At 36.8% G+C, this 19,149-nt stretch overlaps 1 protein-coding gene across 10 annotated transcripts in view; it reads left to right on the forward strand.

Annotated features, from left to right (window-relative positions):
• MYBPC1 (myosin binding protein C1) overlaps window positions 1-19,149 on the forward strand; it is a 95,617-nt gene that overhangs the window by 38,508 nt on the left and 37,960 nt on the right. For all 10 annotated transcript variants that reach the window (XM_069585156.1, XM_069585160.1, XM_069585155.1 and 7 more), the window contains 10 exons: window positions 380-528; window positions 868-985; window positions 2,212-2,263; window positions 4,337-4,393; window positions 10,282-10,448; window positions 11,399-11,531; window positions 13,420-13,544; window positions 14,515-14,620; window positions 16,119-16,285; window positions 18,329-18,491. In XM_069585156.1, coding sequence (XP_069441257.1) covers window positions 380-528; window positions 868-985; window positions 2,212-2,263; window positions 4,337-4,393; window positions 10,282-10,448; window positions 11,399-11,531; window positions 13,420-13,544; window positions 14,515-14,620; window positions 16,119-16,285; window positions 18,329-18,491 — 1,237 coding nt within the window. The remainder of the gene's footprint in view (window positions 1-379; window positions 529-867; window positions 986-2,211; window positions 2,264-4,336; window positions 4,394-10,281; window positions 10,449-11,398; window positions 11,532-13,419; window positions 13,545-14,514; window positions 14,621-16,118; window positions 16,286-18,328; window positions 18,492-19,149) is intronic.

The raw sequence follows: 19,149 nt of genomic DNA on the forward strand, positions 1-19,149 counted from the left end.
TTAGAGTATCCTAGAAACTAGAGTTCTCATTAAAAAAGTCAGGGCCCTTCCATTGTTCAATTCCAGCTGTGTCGGTCACATCATAGTAGTCCTGTCTAACTCCTTTCGTGCATGCTAAGTTACTTCAAGTTGTGTCCGGCTCTTTGAGACTCCATGGACTGTAGCCCACCAAGCTCTTCTGTCCATGGAATTCTCCAGACAGGAATACTGGAGTGGGTTGCCATGCCCTCCTCCAGGGATCTTCCTGACCTAGGGATCAAACCTACGTCTCCTTTGTCTCCTGCATTGGCAGGCAGGCTCTTTACCACGAGCGCCACCTGGGAAGCCCCAAATGGCAATTTTAAAACCACAATGTGAATTGCCTGTGTTTTTTCCCTAGGTGAAAATATCACCTTTATAGCCAAAGTCAAGGCTGAAGATCTTCTCAGAAAGCCCACCATCAAATGGTTCAAAGGGAAATGGATGGACCTGGCCAGCAAAGCTGGAAAGCACCTCCAGCTGAAGGAAACTTTCGAAAGGCATAGCCGGGTATGACCCTGAGCTCCTGCTGCAGGGACCTGACCAGCTGGTTCCTCTGTGTGCGTCAGAGGCCATTTTCAGGTTCAGCTTTGAGGGACGTCAGTTCCAGAAAATCCACTGGAGTTATCATTCCCGGTGTTTATACTCCAGTGTGGTGGCCCTGCTGTGCCCAGGGGCTTCAGAGCACTGCGCTGACCCCTCCTGTATTGAGAACATTGTACCAGAATCCCCAGATGCAAACACATCTTTAAGCCAATGCTGTGGAATTGGGAAAATAACTGCAATGTGGTGTCTTTTTTTCTGCTAGCAGGGTAGGGCTGAAATGTGTTCGGATGCATTTCATTGCAGGTATACACATTCGAGATGCAGATCATCAAAGCCAAAGAGAACTACGCAGGAAACTACAGATGTGAGGTCACCTATAAGGATAAGTTTGACAGCTGTTCATTTGATCTTGAAGTACATGGTAAGAGAGGCTTCTAGTCTGGATAAGTGTGATGTTTATTTATTTATTTTTTTAATGGGGTGTGAGAGGATAGAGGAGAATAAGGTCATTTATTAGTATGAGATTTCAAAAATGAAGTTTCCTGGAACAAGGATGTCAGGAAATCCAGGTAGAAGGGAGGATTGTCTCTTATAAGGACTAATGTCAGATATGGACATTCTTCATCTATATGTTCTGTGTACTGCCAAGAGTGAATTTGATAAGAATAAATTAAAGGTATATATGTAGATTAGGGGGAAAAAAGCAATACTTCGATAAGTAAACAAAGGGAAAGTTGACTTGGTAACAAATCAAAAGTGTGACATAGCTTTGTATTTTTAGACAAAGCTGAGGCAATCTAAAACCAGAGCATTAAAAATGTTACAGCATCTAGGTTTAGGAAGTGCTACTGCTCTCTGTAACATGTTACTTGTTCTGTGTTTGGGGGTCATGCCTTTGGCCATAGGCACTGTATCACCACTGGGATCCCTCCTGGAGTAGGATAACTGGGAGGATGAAGAATCCAGGAACCATAGTCCATTCACCTTGAATGTGTAGGTGAAGAAGGTCCAGCATTTATGATTCATTGTAATAAATCACAGAAGGGCTGACACAGAAAGAGGGAAAGGCAGATAAGCATCAAAAGGTGGAAATTATGAGAAGGTGAATTTTGCATTCACGTTAGCACTAGCTCTTTCTTTAAAGCCATATAGACACCACAGATGGCTGTGAGAGTCCTAGTCTGAGAATTGTCAAGAGGCTGAATGACCACGGGTTGAGATGTCAGTATTAAGTGGGACTCTGGTCCTGAGCACTGCTTCTTCACCCGGCCAGGCATCTGAGAATCACCTAAGGGGCTTTCTAAGAATACTGATTTCTGGGTGCCCATCCTCAGTCTGGTGAATCAAAATTTTCAGCAGGGAGATGAAGAAGCTGATAGTGTTTAAGCTCCTTGGACGATTCTACTGGGCACACAGGTGGAATGACAACAGGATAGGGGAACTCCTAAAGTCCCATCATTGATTGTGCGGGAGGGAAGATAATCTCTGATGTCTCAGCAGCTCAGCCCCTGGGAGGAGAGCCACGCCTGCCCGACCCCCTTCACCTGATTCCTTCCCTCTGAAGAATCCCCACAGCCTGGAGAGGAACTGAACACAAAACTGGGTTCTTAATGGGTGTTTATTTTATTGTCTTCTTTCCTTTCAAAGAATCTACTGGGACTACTCCAAACATTGACATCAGATCTGCTTTCAAGAGAAGGTAACTTCAAAAGAGGGATCTAGGTATCTTTTGTAAAACATGAAAGTAAAGGATTTTCAAATACATGTTCCCTTCCTCCACACTCTATATTGCAAATGAGATCAAGTCTTTTCACTAAAGTCAAACATACCGAATATTCAGAAGTTAGTTTTCAAGAGATGCCATAGGCTTAATGCCATATTGTGTATATGCTGATCATTTTTTAGAATATTCTTGATATAGTAAAGCACTCATTTTATAGGTCTCATAGTTGCCTTAGAAAGACGTTTTCTTTCTATTCATATGTGGCTTCTTCCTGAATTGCATTATTTTCTGCCAAGTGGCCCAGAAAGATATATAACAATACACATCTCATATAGCATCAGTTAAGTAATGTCAGAAAACTTACATTGCTTTTTATTTAGGAATCACGTATAGAGCCATTAAACCATATGCCCAGAAAGCTACAATTAAGTAGCTCCTTACTAAAGTTAGCACAATTTAAGTATGGGATTATCCTAAATGAAAGACCATTGAGTCTGCTGGAATAAGGAACATTGTAGAAAGGCAAAATATAGATACTTACCTGATTTATTTTGCAACCACCAAGGCCAAAAAATCATAAAGTCAAGGAAGAAAAATGAAAAATGTTCTAGTCTGTGAGAAATGTGACCAGTCTCTTCCTGGTATTATATTCTTCTCTGTACTTCTTACTTATCTAGAATTCTTCCAAAATAGAAATTCATTAATGAGAGGAAATGTTTTGTTCTTCCTAAGACTGAATCCACATAACAGTTTTGTTGAGTAAGGAAAGACATCCCAAACCAGTATAAAACAATGATTTAGCCTTGTTCATAAAAGGCAAAATTTCTTTCTAAATTATGAAGTAATGAACACTGTAATTACTCTTAAAAGATATGTGGTATGTCCTGATCAGTCCATTGTATTTTTTAAAGTCATAACTTTCAAAATCTCTTACCTTCCCTTCACCCCCTGGTTAGCAAACGTATAGGTCTCACACTAGGTTCAACCTACGTATATCTCTTTTAAGAGAGAAAGATGTCATCTACTTAGTTTTGGGCTTATGGGGCCTATTGTGTTTATGTCAATAGGATTTTCCAAATACCTGCTTTAAAGAAATTTTGAGAACACATTATTTGATTTCAATTCTGATAACTTACGTGTTATACACGCTATTTTTAAACCCGCAGACTCTTTTCTTAGAGACCATAACTAACATTTGTAAAGCGCAGGAAACAAAATCTTCATTAAAAAATTAAACATGTAAGTAACTATGTAGCACCATTTAAATGTCAGCTCATAGCTTCTATTTGGAGTTTATATGAAATCATGAAGGTGGCTGCATGCCTAAATTAAGATGCATTTCTCCACAGGAAAACACTTTTAAAAACTCCTAGCAAAGGGCTCAACAATTCCAAGACAAACTTTTAGAAAACACATTTTAAATGGTATAAATAATTAACAAGAAAATGAAAAGCTTATAATCCTTTCCCTTTCAAGAGAAAGGAATGCATCATTTACAAAGCTCTGCACTAGCTCCATGTTTATGTTATGTTCGTATCACATTACCTGATTCATCTATTGACGGACACAAAGAGGTTACCTTTGAATATAAGCTTTGTACTTATATACTTGACACTAGTCCACTTCATCTTCCAAGCCAATCTCTGTATGACTTGAGTAACAGAGATCAGCAAAAGTCCTTTGCTTTTTACACACGGACGTTCCCAGAGCCCCCAACTTGCAAAAACAAAGTACTTTGTGTTGTTTGGCTTAAGTGCATTTGTGTTACTCTGTTTTAACACAAATCCAAGCAGTTTTACATATGCAATCTACAAAAATGTGTCTTCTGAGATTGTAGAGTAACACAAGTTCCTTGTGTTTACTTTTCCACAAGTACATCCTCCCAAATTTAAAATGTCACTTGTGTGAAAAGAAACCGTGTTGGTTTAGTCCCATGATTTGTGTGCTAGAACAACATTGCATATACATTATACATAGAGTGTTTGGGGGAATTGTTGTATATGTGTCTCAGCATTAAACCCAGATTTGCTTTTCTTTTGTTAATGACAGTGGAGAAGGTCAAGAGGATGCAGGGGAACTTGACTTTAGTGGTCTCCTGAAACGTAGGTGAGAACCCACTGATGGAGTGAGGCGCTTTGGCCTGGAAATCTTTTAGATACCCACTCAGAGAAGTCAAGTTTAAAGTGGATCTTTTTCAAAGATCCTTTCATTTCTTAAGATGTGTTTTGCTTATGAAATATTATAATAGTGTTGACTAAGCAACAGTGAAATAACTGCCTACTAACCTGCTAAATATTTTAGCTGATGCTTTTACTTTCTTTTTAAATGTTTCATGAGTCTTCACATATTTTCTTAGTAGGGGATGAGGAAATTTGAAAACTGAGACAGAAGACTTAAATGCCTGAAAACGTCTTATTTCTCTCATGATTTCTATTATTTCAATCATGATCCCTCATCATGATTGAATAAATAAAGCCTCCATTCTCCTGCTTTTGATATTTGACTGAAAAGGCAATTTCAAAATTTTGGTAGAAGTCTCAGCAAATGTATATATTTATGTGTATATATATATATATATATATATATGCATATATATATATATATATACACACACCTACTTTAACATAGTATTGATGAATTACTGTATTTCATCAAATCTAAGCCACCATGCTAATATATAGCTGTATTATAAGCCACTAAGCAATGAAAAAAATTGTCCAAATAGCTTATTGTGATATACTGCTGATTATAAGGTACCTCCTTATTTCAGAGATATTTAAAATGCCCCAAGATTGCATTTTTTGATGGGATAAAATAGTAGTGAAATGGAGATAAGTGTTTAGTATCATCACTCATGTTTCTTTAACTTTGTACTCTCTGGCAATAAAATTTATAACTTTTCATTATAGATATTTAGTACACAACAATTTTATAGAATTTCTGCCCTATATATGCATATTTGTTTTTTGTTTTTAGTCACTTAGTCGTGTCCAATTCTGTGCAAAACCATGGACTGTAGCCCACCAGGTTCCTCTGTCCATGGGATTTCCCAGGCAAGAATAGTGGAGTGGGTTGCCATTTCCCTCTCTAGGGGATCTTCCCAACCCAAGGCTCAAACCTGCATCTCCTATATTGGCAGGTGGATTCTTTACCACTTGGGAAGCCCATATATGCATATGCATAATCATAAATATGCTATATTATATATATGTTATATATAAAGATATACATATATAGATAGTTACTATAGCACAGAAGAAATATAAAGAAAATGACTTTTGCTAGGATGGTGTTTATGTACCAAATTTGTGAATAAACAGTAAAACTACAACTCTAAATTAATGATATATAATATTGATATTGGACTTCATTTAGTTTTTTAGGTTCACTCCTTATCATTCTTACTGCCTTCTATGTCTACTGAAAATCATAGGTATAGATATGCTTCAAAACAAATTATAAATGGTAATAAATAGGCTTGGGTTCATTCTCAGGTTAGTTCAGTGGCATTATTCAAACCTCTGTGAATGAAATATTCACCCTCAGCTCTAAACATTTAGGCTGAGAACAGAAACATTAACAGCTGCCATTTATTAATAACCAAATGGATATTAGCCAATCAACAGACTTTGGCAGTATCAAAAAGCATCATTCCTTCTCTGGATACTTCAAATAATCATTAGTCTCAATAATATTAATTCCCCCAAAGTATTTTAAAGCAACAGAATATGAAGTGACCTTAAATGACCTGCACTCTTCCTGTTCTACAAGTGAGAGACCAAAGACCAGAGAAGTTGAGTGACTTCCCCCAAGTCATACAGCTAACTTGAGGGAGGGCAGGGACCTACATACAAGTTCCCTTTTCTGAATCAGCACACTTCCTATGACTCCACATAAGAAACATCACTCTGAATCTGCCTGGGAAGTTGGCACCTTGTACATTTATGACAAGTTAAAACTTTAGGAAGACAAGAGGTTTGGGGTTGTTGTTTTTTTCTGCAGTCATTTACTCAACCAGGAAAATGCTAACTGCTTTCTTTGTGTAGACTATAACACTAGTTGAGGTGAGGAAAAGAAATCCAATGCCTTCCAGCACCTGGTACATGGAAAGATATAAATACATACTCATGGGAAGAAAAAGGTAGTGGTTAAAAGATGGATTTGAGTCTCAGCTTTCCCATTTACTGGACATGACTTTGGTCAACTGATATGTCCTCTCTGAGACTCACTTTCCACAACTGTAAATGCAGAGAATAAAAACTACTTGAGTATTATTGTGAGAATTAAGTGTAAGAGACCAGATTCATGCAGGTGTCAAATAAGTATCCACTTCCCCCCCAAAATGTGACATTTTCCCTTGAAGAACTTACATTAGTGTCAACTATTTAATTTGTACTTGCCATCTTCCTCTAAGGTTGAATCATGTGCTGATTTTCAATACTCCCTGAAAGGAGTTCAGGGTGGAGAGCAGAAATGAGGCACTCTGTGCTTGGAAGAAAAACTGAAAGGACAGGTCTTCAGATAGTTATATTCAGATATTTTCAGGAGCTGATTTTATGAGCCCAGTTCTCATATCTCCTCATATCTAGAAAGCACTAAAATCCTTCATGATAACAACTATTCCTCACAACTAGCAAAAGCTTCATGAGACTAGCAGAAATCTTCCAGAAAAATATGTGCTTGATTGCTTGTATTCCCCCTTCACCAAAATCACATATATACTGACCTTCCCGACTGCCTCTCAGGAACAGTTTCTCAGAGCTATCTGAGGTACTGTCTTCCAGGCTGCCATCCTCATTTTGTTCCAAATAAAACTTAATTCATAGCTCTCACACTGTGCAATTCTTTTAAGTTGACATTAGTAAAGTGACAAAATACACATACACACACATAATCAATCAATAAAAATGTAATAGATTATTAAGTGCCAAGTCTGATTAAAAGGAAAAGGAAACAAAAAAGAATACACTAATTCTATCAGTAGTTTTCAGAGTAAAAGAAATCTAATTAATGGTCAAAATGACTAAAGAAAAAAATTATTAGAAAAAACTGAGCAGTCAACATGTCTCTACTTCTCATTTTCTTTACATCCCCTAATTATGATTTTGACTCATAATTAGATTGTTGTCACCATGAGACTATATTCATTTAATATACTATGTACTAATCCACCAGTATAACTTTGGAAATCATTGTGTTTTCCTACTAATTTGTGAATTGCATGTGTTTTCACTGTAGTGATAACATGTGGTAATAACATTTCTACTCCTCCAAGAGTGTGTGGCAAAATCCTCATGAGAATAAATATCATTACCACCAACATCTTTATACAATGAAATATCTCTCTGCCCTGAACAAAGTTAGCATATTCCAAATAGACATTAGTTAGTCTTTGGGCAGTATCTTGTTATGAGACCTGACCTATATAAATACTTTAAAGTTTTATTCTACATAAAATTTCTATAACAGCTTTGTATTTCACTAGGATTGTTAAGTTATAGAAATTTTGATGTAGATGGAAGTACTGTAAATGTTATATAGGTCTCTGCCAATTCTTGGAAAGGAATCAGTAGTGCCTATAGAAATTTGGATTTTTCTCCCTGCTGAAATTTAATGTAGCCATACAGATATGGTCATGTGCAGCCACCATGGTAAGTAAAGATGTGTTCTGAATGAGTTAAGGAAATACTACAGATGGGCGCCTGACCTCATATTCCAGTACAAAATGAGGAATCCATCTCCTTGCAATTTGGGGTTCAACTGAGTAGTGTCGAGGAAAGAAAGGAAGAGGCAAGAGGTTACTTGTGTTTGTATACAAAGCGTGATAGGATTAAGGTTATGGTAGAGTGGGATGTATTTTGGTGTTAATGAAAAAATGGTGAGGATGATCAGTTTTATGAATCTATCAACAAAACTGATTCAAGAAATCACTCTGAAAATGGTCTTTATTACTTAGTGACCTCCTCATGTAAACATTCACCTATACATCTGGGTATTCTCAGTGTTTGCTTTGTGCCTCTTGTTAGCTCTTTTAATCTGTCTTTATCATTGATATCTTTAAATCTTTTCACCAATGTCAAGAGGATATTTGAAATATGTGGGTAATTCTTGGTTGAGATACAAATGGAACAAAATGTGGAATGGGATAATTTTACAGTGTGGGGATTCAGGCTAATATGACAAAAACAAAGCAATAATAAAGTGGATTGAGGAAAGTCTCACGGGGGAAAAATGTATATACACAGATATACATTTAATGGCAATTCTCCAAGACTTCCTACAAAATATTTAAATGTTAAATTTGAAATGTAGACTGCTTTCAGGCAATAGATATAGTAGACCAGACAAATTATTACTGATATTTCAACTTCAGGACACTTTTCTTAAGCTTTTCAATTTCCCCATGTCATTAGAGGGCCTAGTTACCATTTCAGTGAAATGAAGAGCTGCATCTCGAATCTTTAAGAAGTACATTTTCCTAAGGGTGTTTCTAGTCCTTCCCACAAAGGTCGCTGAGGGACCAATGACCTTTCACTTTCTTCCATTATCCAGATGTGCCTCAACATCATTTACTGTGCAAAAAACTTACATGACAACAGAAATTAGATATGCAGAAGCCATCCTTGCCTAATGCCACCCTAAACTCTAAGTTATGTTTATATTCTCCTACTCTTCCCTATGATTATAACCCAGTATTTCCTCAAGAAATTCTGAAATGGGTATAATTAATATGACAGTACAAACATATGTAACTCATTATTTGCTATCATGATAGCATGCATCTGTTTTCACATTGATGTTTAAGATGTGTTGACCAGTTTTCCTGGAAAAATCACACCCAAACCAGCATTATTCATAGTAAGTAGTCACTAAAATAGTTCCAGTTTAATCTTAGTCAATAAAAACAGTCAACTAAACTTAAACTGAATTAGAACTTCTTAGCTAGTTAAGGAAATAAATTTAAATTATATTTAGCATTTGCAACTAAGGTTCTTTCCCTGAAGAGTGTTTATTCCTGAGTTTTATTTCACTTTTAGGTTTTAGAATACAGATAAGTGTATGTACTTTAAATCCTATGTATGTGTGGTATACAGTAGTTTTATATGTTCTTTTGCCAGTGGTCAAAATTTAGAGTCATGATTTTGATAATCACACTAAGTTACTATCAGCTTGTTCATGGAACCCTTTCTGACTTGCTTTATAGTTTCACATTTATATTTTCATGATTCGAAGCAGTTTCTACTTCCAAAAAAGTTCTGGACAGTACTTTAAGATGAAATATGAGAGAATTTTGAGAATTTTCATTCTGACAATTTAGGGAAAAAAAATTATATGTATACACAAAAATCATATGAAAAACCACCAAACCAAAAAAACAGAAACTAAGAACAAATGCTTAGTCACAGGTTCAAATATTTGTTGTATTAAAAAACAGCAAAAAATCGTTAATGTACACAGTTACTAACATGGTAGGGAAAATGCTATTTGCAAAATCTGAAGATTTGAAATACTGCTATTTGTACCCTCTCCATGCAGAGTTAGGGTATGCACACAAATGAAGGCAGAGAGCATTGTTCTTTCATGGACCAACACCTAAAATCTCTGGTTCTTAAACCTTATTTCAATATCTAAACCCTAGACGAAAACTGACCTTTTAAGTTTCTCAAAATCTCATCTCCTATTTGGATTTTCAGGTTTAAAATAAGTAAAAATAGCTTGAGGATATTTCCTGAAATCCTTCTATCTCCTTAATACTGTGTTTTTAACTAGAAAAACGAAAGCGTTAATGCAGGTGCATGGATCTGACCTTTGACTATCTAGAAGTTGCACTGAAACTTCATGCAAAGTAGACTTTCTCCTTGGCTATTTAAATACTCAGGCTTTAAACAGAGCTTTTAGCGCTGAACCAAAAAATCGGTACCAGACTCCGACTTTCCTGGTTTTTAAAGGCCAGTGGGCAGCTATTAAACCAGGCCATGGTTCTCCCCGGTTAGGGAGGTGAAGCAGCAGGAGGAACAACCCGAGGTAGATGTGTGGGAGCTGCTGAAGAATGCGAAACCCAGCGAGTACGAGAAAATCGCCTTCCAGTACGGTATCACTGACCTGCGTGGTATGCTCAAGCGGCTCAAGCGCATGCGCAGAGTGGAAAAGAAGAGTGCAGGTGAGGACGTCCGAGCACTCCTAGGGGAGACGACAATTCTCCCCATTTCGTACTGGGCTTATAGGTCGGACTAGCTGTAGTGGAATTTGCAGGGATTACGCTTCTCTTGGTTAACTTGACTTCGGGTGAAATAGTTCACTGCCTCGCACATCTCCAGCAAAGTAGGTAGTGGACAGCTGCTGAAGGTTTAAGGTAAAAAAAGTACATTACAGTGACAATGTATAATGGAGTATTAAATATCCCTGTGTTACTGGGAATTTCTCAGCAGCCCCTTTCTCCATCCGCTGCATCTCTCCGTCCCTCTCAGATTCCTGATTGTTATTTAGGTAGAGTAGATTCTGTGTTTGTTTTACGGTTACATTCTTCCACCCATTTGATGCGTCGTGGGGAATTCATGTCTCACACCTGCTAAGGCAACCCCAGTGTTTAAGCATGTCAATATTTGCACAGGTTTCCACAGTACAAAAACTATGATAAGCTTATGATAACTTCGATAATCAGTCGAAGACATTCCATTTAAGCTCACGAGTCATTGGAAGTATCTCATAAATTCTATGATTAAAAAAACTGTCTGTGAGATAGATATACACAGATAATGCCAATGAAACTGAAAATAATCATTTTAGGAGAATAAGCATGTCCTTCAAGTACAAATTTCATTTAAATATTTTATATTAGATATTGCCCAAAGAATGAAGACAATCATTTTTAAAGCCTCTTCAGTAATTCTTTACTTATGTTTCTTCCAAAAGCATATGGACTCTCTTAAAATTTTTAAATCATCTTATTATTTATAAATCGATGTAGATTTCTAAAATATGAGGGATAATTCAAAAGTTTCCTATTCTTTTTGTCTCAATTTATTCAATTTTAGGTTTTCAGATTAACTATTTAAATTCATATCATATGCATCTACATATTAACGTAGTTTTGTGTCTTCTCTCTACTAGCTTTTGCAAGAATTCTTGATCCTGCATATCAGGTTGATAAAGGAGGCAGGGTAAGATTTGTCGTGGAACTGGCAGATCCAAAGCTGGAGGTGAAATGGTATAAAAATGGTCAAGAAATTCGACCCAGTACAAAGTAAGTCAAATTTGCAAATAATCAGTAGTAACTGTATAAATCAAAGAGCAATTTGATTTGATATTCTATGCCTGAAAGTACTTTTTAGTTATATTCGTATGATGCAAAATCATATGAGGGGACGGCAAAAACTTTTTATGTGTTTTGGAACCATTGAACTATGGTGCTATATAAATTAAATGTTGCCTCATGTTTTAATTATATATAAACTATTTCAAGTACTTGTAATTATGATTTTGTGGGTTATATGTGATTACTTCAGAGCATTGCCAAACTTCGCCCAATTTTTTAAAAAAATTTGAGAAATATTGAAATATATATTTGATATACCAGCTTGTAATGGGAATCACACCTTATAAGTAAATAACTTTTGTTCTTCCAGAATAGCATCTAAAGCCTATGTTTTATTATTTTTGACCCTTTTCCCAAATGAAGGAAAGAAACTAATCCCTGATATCTGATGGTATTGCTAGGCAATTAGGAAACTACTTTACAGAGATCCTTCTCAGTTTGAGAGATTTTCAACTCCAACATATTTTTTCAAGTTAACAGGAACCATGTGTATATTTATAAAGGGCTTTAATCCTGAAAATCTGTCACTTCTGTGGAACAATTAGGTAGTTTCCAGTTTCTTAATGTGGTCCTGCTCTCAGAGTGACTTTGTGATAATAATGTTTATATCTGGTAAAAGTCTCTTGAAGGCAGCCTGAATTTACCAAAACATAATTTTACTTGGCTATTTTTATCTCGAAAAATGTTTCTTAGTGTTTTGTTCTTGAAGTCTTTGAGAATTTCCCAAGTAAGAACTTTTTCATCTGTTACAATGCCCTAATATACCCATGCATAATCTAGATCACAGATAATCAGATTTTGCAGTCTTCTGGATTTCAGGTTTTTGTTTCCACTTAAGTTCTTTTTCAGTAGATGATAACTACGATATATATGATAATACTAGTTATTAAGCTCATTTAAGATAATATCACATTGTATAGAATTACCATCTATATTAATGATTAGATTCATATTATTGCTTAAATTGTGTAATCATTTACTCACCAAATAAAATGTCATTGGGCTAGCAAGGAGTGAATTCAATAAATCAATGAAAAATATAAACTTTCTCTCCCACAATAGAGTAGATGAATTGATCACTTTAAAAAATGTAAAGAGTTAAAAATCTTAGCCTACCATATTTTCCAACAACAGGTTAAGAATTGTTCATTGGTAAATATGTGAGTACTGATTTTATGTTTGGAATAAAAAATATGTGTGCTAAGTTGCTTCAGTCGTGTCTGACTTTTTGCGACCCTATAGACTGTAGCCTGCCAGGTTCCTCTGTCCATGGGATTCTCCAGGCGAGAATACTGGAGTGAATAGCCATTCTCCTCTCCAGGGGATTTTCCCAACCCAAGGATCGATCCCGCATCTCTTATGTCTTCTGCACTGGCAGGCATGTTCTTTACTACTAGCGCCACCTAGGAGCCCAAAAATCATATATAAAAGAAAATAGTGACAAATATTATATGCACATATGCATATGCATATGTATTGGAGAAGGAAATGGCAACCCACTCCAGTGTTCTTGCCTGGAGAATCCCAGGGACGGGGGAGCCTGGTGGGCCGCCGTCTATGGGGTCGCCCAGAGTTGGACACGACTGAAGTGACTTAGCAGCATACATATGTATTACATTTTGTGTTATAAAGATAGAAATTGGCTTCATGTTTAATGTTTATTAAACTATGCAAGATATCGCTAATAAATTGCAGATCAAAATGACTATTTCTGACTTTCAGATATTATGGAATTATAAGCCAAATTTGCTGGCAATAAAGAAAAGAATAAAATTGGGTTCACGGACCCTGTTTATCTTCCTCCTGTTTAAAACAGATACATCTTTGAACATAAAGGATGTGAAAGAATCATGTTTATCAATAACTGTGTGCTAACAGATGATTCGGAGTATTATGTGACAGCTGGTGATGAGAAATGTTCCACTGAGCTCTTTGTGAGAGGTAAAGTGAAATCTCTAACATAACCATTAAGAGCCAATGGCTCTCCTCTCAGGGGTAATAATCAAAAATGAAAATGGTGAAGTGAGCTCTTGAGCTCCAGAGCAGAGATATAGTACCTCTCGAGACGGTTTAGCTTGAGTGTTAGATTGGCTCTGGTTTGAAGCATCTTTGTACTGGTGTTTATTGGGTATTCTAGTTAATCTTCAGGTTTGTTGAAGACTGAAAAAGCTGACAGGAGAAAAAAACTGTTGAGTAAAAATGCCTTGTAGTTTTGGCTCGTGTAAGCAGCATTTTGCGATTTAATTGCTCTAGTGATAGCTTTTGAAACCCAACAAAGTCTACGGATAAACATTTCACACATTCAGCTCATCACAAATCGATTTCCCTTAAAACAGCTTCGTTAGTAAACTTCATCAGTGGTTGGCACAATGATCGCTGAAGACCATCATTTACTAGTGAAAAAGCTGGAGGGTGTCAATGAAGCCATGAAGCATTCATTTTCTTAATGAGGACCTGTGGCTGACAGCTTTGTAAACTTGCACATCAACTATACTTCAATTTAAAAAATTTAAAAGACAATTCTATAATCTCTATCATCTGTCTAAAACCATAAGTAGAAAATTTTAGTGTTATATATTTCCCTTCCTCAGAAATGTCTATCTTCTGCTTTCTTATTTGCCCAAAGAAGATTATTTGATACAATTTGTCTGCTATCTAAAACTATCATTTATTTGATTTGAAGAGTTCTTGCAAAATTATGTAAAACTTACCCAGGGCTGCCAACTGTTTATTTTGCCTTGAAACGTCATTTTAAAATCCACCTTCTAACTACCACCATCTAAACATCACTCTGTGATCAACCACACTTTCTTACTGTTGGTTTTAAATCTGTGAACAAACCCAGGGTCATGAGCAGATTTGGGGGCATTTAATGATTCTGATTTTCTTTTTTTTTTTTTCCCCACAATAGAGCCTCCAGTTATGGTGACCAAACAGCTGGAAGATACAAAGGCTTATTGTGGGGAGAGAGTGGAATTAGAATGTGAAGTGTCTGAAGATGATGCCAATGTAAAATGGTAAATAGATATCCTGAGGTCTGTCCATTTTTAATAAACAAAAAAGTGCCTTCATACTTTGGAGAATAGGAAATTGCTTTTACACATATGAAAGGGATCTCAACCTCATTTGTGTTAGTAGAAAATGTAACTAAAACTATCCTAAGATATTGGCTTTTTTCACCTGTGAGACTGAAAAACAAGATCCAGATATCTATATCGATAAGGATATAAGGAAGTAGGCACTTACTAGTAAATGAATGTTTCAAGGCTCCTCATGTCTATTTGACTCCAAAGCCCATGGGTGCTCTTTCTGATGTATGCTCTCACTATGCCATGATAGCAAGTTTTATGGAATAGATGGAGAAACAGTGGAAACAGTGTCAGTCTTTATTTTTTTTGGTCTCCAAAATCACTGAAGATGGTGAAGGAAAGTTATGACCAACCTAGATAGCATATTCAAAAGCAGAGACATTACTTTGCCAACAAAGGTCCATCTAGTCAAGGCTATGGTTTTTCCAGTGGTCATGTATGGATGTGAGAGTTGGGCTCTGAAGAAAGCTGAGAGCCAAAGAATTGATGCTTTTGAACTGTAGTGTTGGAGAAGACTCTTGAGAGTCCCTTGGACTGCAAGGAGATCCAACCAGTCCATTCTAAAGGAGATTAGTCCTGAGTGTTCTTTGAAAGGACTGATGCTAAAGCTGAAATTCCAATACTTGGGCCACCTCATGCAAAGAGTTGACTCATTGGAAAAGACTCTGATGCTGGGAGGGATTGGGGTCAAGGGGAGAAGGGGATGACAGAGGATGAGATGGCTGGATGGCATCACCAACCCAATGGACACGAGTTTGAGTAAACTCCGGGAGTTGGTGATGGACAGGGAGGCCTGGCATGCTGCAATTCATGGGGTCGCAAAGAGTCAGACACAATTGAGCGACTGAACTGAACTGAATACTTTTTTTATGTTACTCCTAGTCACTTTATTGTCACAGTATCTCAGAAAGATATTTTAGACGGAGAATCACCAAATTACTTGAACATTTCTTAAAAATAAAAAGCGTATTTTGGGGGTCAGATGGGATGTGTTTTCTCAAGTTCACTGGGAGTAACCTCAAAGTTAAAGACTAGAAGATCCGGAATCTTAAAATCTTAATTGAGAGAGTAAATTCTGCAGTAGGAATCGCTAGTAATTTGGTTTAGAATAGGTTGTTCATTGTAACCTAGAATCATAGCTATCTTTAAAATGAATCAAAATGCTGTTCTCAGTAGTGTGCACCAAGAGCCCAAACATGGGTAATATCCACTCTTAACATCTTTATCTAATTGATCTTAAATGAAAGGAATGGAATTTTGCTTTTTTAATGTAATTTTCAGATAATACTTGTTACAGTGTTCATCTATTGATAGAGACTGATCCATACATTCTTTAATTCAACAAGCAGTTCTTGAGTGTCTGGTGGCTACCTCTTGAAGCATTTTTTATAAAACTTTTTTTAAAAAAATCATCTATTTAACTCAGGTTTAAGAATGGTGAGGAAATCATCCCTGGTCCAAAATCAAGATACCACATTAGAGTTGAAGGCAAAAAGCACATTTTGGTCATAGAAGGAGCAACAAAGGCTGATACTGCAGAATATTCTGTAATGACAACAGGAGGACAGTCATCTGCTAAGCTTAGTGTGGACCGTAAGTAAGACTTCCTTGTATGTCTCCCAGCTGGTTTTACTAGTGTGTTGTGTTTGTTAATTCAGCTTTAGAAAAGTTTCAATCTGTTTGACTTCGACCTGTGACAATTTTATATTTGTAAAATTAGATTCCATTCTAGCTGAGTGTCTATATCATATCAATCAGTCTCTAAGAACTTACTACTCAGTTTAATAGAGTACCAGTATTTAGAAGGATCTCTCCACCATGACCTGTCTGTCTTGAGCGGCCCTACAGGGCATGGCTAGAGAGTTCTGACGAACCGTGGTGCACTGGAGAAGGGAATGGCGAACCACTACAGTATTCCTGCCTTGAGAACCCCATGAACAATATGAAAAGGCAAAAAGATAGGACTCTGAAAGGTGAACTCCCCAGGTCAGTAGGTGCTAAATATGCTACTGGAAATCAGTGGAGAAATAACTGCAGAAAAAATGAAGAGACAGAGCCAAAGCAAAAACACCCAGTTGTGGATGTTGGAAGTCGAGGCGATGGAAGTAAAGTCCGATGCTGTAAAGAGCAGTGTTGCATAGGAACCTGGAATGTTAGGTTCATGAATCAAGGCACATTAGAAGTGCTCAAACAGGAGATGGCAAGAGTGAACATCAACGTTTTAAGAATCAGTGAACTAAAATGGACTAGAATGGGTGAATTTAACTCAGATGACCATTATATCTACTACCATGGGCAAGAATCCCTTAGAAGAAATGGAGTAGCCATCATTGTCAACAAAAGAGTCTGAAATGCAGATATCCTGTTTGCTTAATCCCTAGGTGAATTTGCTATCTATTCAATAAACATTCAACATTCTATAATTACATTTGGGTTGAGAAGTTACTCAAACTAGTGGGCCTCAATTCAGAAGACTGTAAGAGCTAATTCGCTGATAGGCTTTAGAGGTATGAGAGAATTCATGGCTTTCCTCAAATGCCCCATGATGGTACTAAGTTCTTAATGGCAGAGCCTGTCCCTTCCAGTTAGCTATGAAAATTAGAATAGCAAACTTCACAAGAAGATTGGTAATAGGTGGAAGGCAAAATCTTGTTCTTATTTCTTAGTCCAGTTGCAATTCATATGACCATTGAATTATTTGGAAGTAATCGCAGTACACTCCTTACGTTTTGTAGAATAATGGTCATTATGGTGTAATATCAAAAAAGTTTTTTCAACCATAGGCAGTTCCTTACTGATATTTGCATTCCTTTAAGCAATTACAGTTAGTCCTGCTATAATATTAACATATGCATTTTTAAAAATTACCATGCTGTGCAAAGTCATGCAGTGAAAATCATAGGGCCAATGGGGAATGTGGGTTAAAGACACAACACTCAGTAATTTTTTCAGGGACCCAGTTTTTAAAAAGTGAAGTGAGGGACTTCCCTGATGGTTCAGTGGCTAAGACTTCCTACATCCAATGCAGGGGACATAAGTTCAATCCCTGGTCTAGGAGCCAAATACCTACATGCTGCATTGTGCAGCCAAAAATAAATAAATACATAAAATGATAAGAACCTAATAAAAAAATCAGCGGCACAGTTTTATACATGTCTAGTGAATACTGCAATGAATATGGCACTTGACCTTGAAAAAGATCTGAAATTTGCTTGTGAAAATGGGGTTAAAAACATTGCAGCTTGTGATCTATTGGAATCAGTGGAAGGAGGTTATTTGAAATTGGGAGAGTTGTAGTCTCAGATGTGCATGGCTGTGGCTCATTTAACAGGGTGAATTAAAGTAACTGGTCGATATTTCAGGTGTATGCGTGTGTTCTGCACAATCCTACCTGGCTCAGTTCAACTGGGTGCAGTTTCCTGGATTCTTCTAGTCTTTCTCATGAATAAAATCATGGATAATCAAACATGAAATGTATGTTATGCTCTAATTGTCTTGGAATGTTTCAGATGCATTGGAACAAATGCTCATTTTCAAAACAAGCATTATAGTGAAACAGTATCATTGTGAAACAACACCATCTTGGCCTGTCTTAAATTTGGATTTGGCACTTATAACTATCTATTATTTCTGCAGTAAAACCTCTGAAGATATTGACACCTCTGACTGATCAGACTGTAAACCTTGGGAAAGAAATCTGCTTGAAGTGTGAAGTATCTGAGAACATAACAGGAAAATGGACTAAAAATGGCCTACCTGTTCAGGAGAGTGACCGTCTAAAGATTGTTCACAAAGGAAGGTAAGCAAGCTAGGGCAATCCTCGAGTGAGGGCTGGTCCCCATATTGGCTTCTTCTACTTCCTAAATTAGATGATTGGTAAGGATGTTTGGAGAGCAGTCATAAGGAGAGTATCTATTTCTAGTGTTTTGCTTCCAAATAGCAAGAATAGGTGATTTCTCTGCTGTGCATCATGTCATACTTGTGACCTGGTACCTGGACCTTACAATGAGGTGCTATGTTATTTTGGAATCCATTGATTGAGTCTTTCCATATAAACATGAACTTAGCGGAATGATACTGAAGTTGAGGAACTGGTCAAATTAGATTCACGGTCCCTAACTAATAAATGACACATGATCTTTCCACTTTTTTTTTTTTCCACTAGTGGGGAGGTTGCTTAATATACTAGAATCTAGCAAAGATGCAGGGCAAGTCCAAGAGTTCTTAAACTTGGATCCATGTATTCTTAGGAGACCCATGAACTTCAGGCCCCCCCCCCCCCCCGCCCCAAGTCCTCTGAAATTGTAAGCAGATTCTCTGTATACAAAAATACTTGTTTTTCTCCAGATTGAGGTGCCATTGTGTCCATCAGATATTCACTGATGCATGAAGCCAATGAAGTTAAGAACTACTGTCCTTAAGCCAATATTTTTAAATATCATTGGAGTAAAACCTTT

Source organism: Ovis canadensis, chromosome 3 (assembly GCF_042477335.2).
Source record: "Ovis canadensis isolate MfBH-ARS-UI-01 breed Bighorn chromosome 3, ARS-UI_OviCan_v2, whole genome shotgun sequence".
Taxonomy (NCBI): domain Eukaryota; kingdom Metazoa; phylum Chordata; class Mammalia; order Artiodactyla; family Bovidae; genus Ovis; species Ovis canadensis.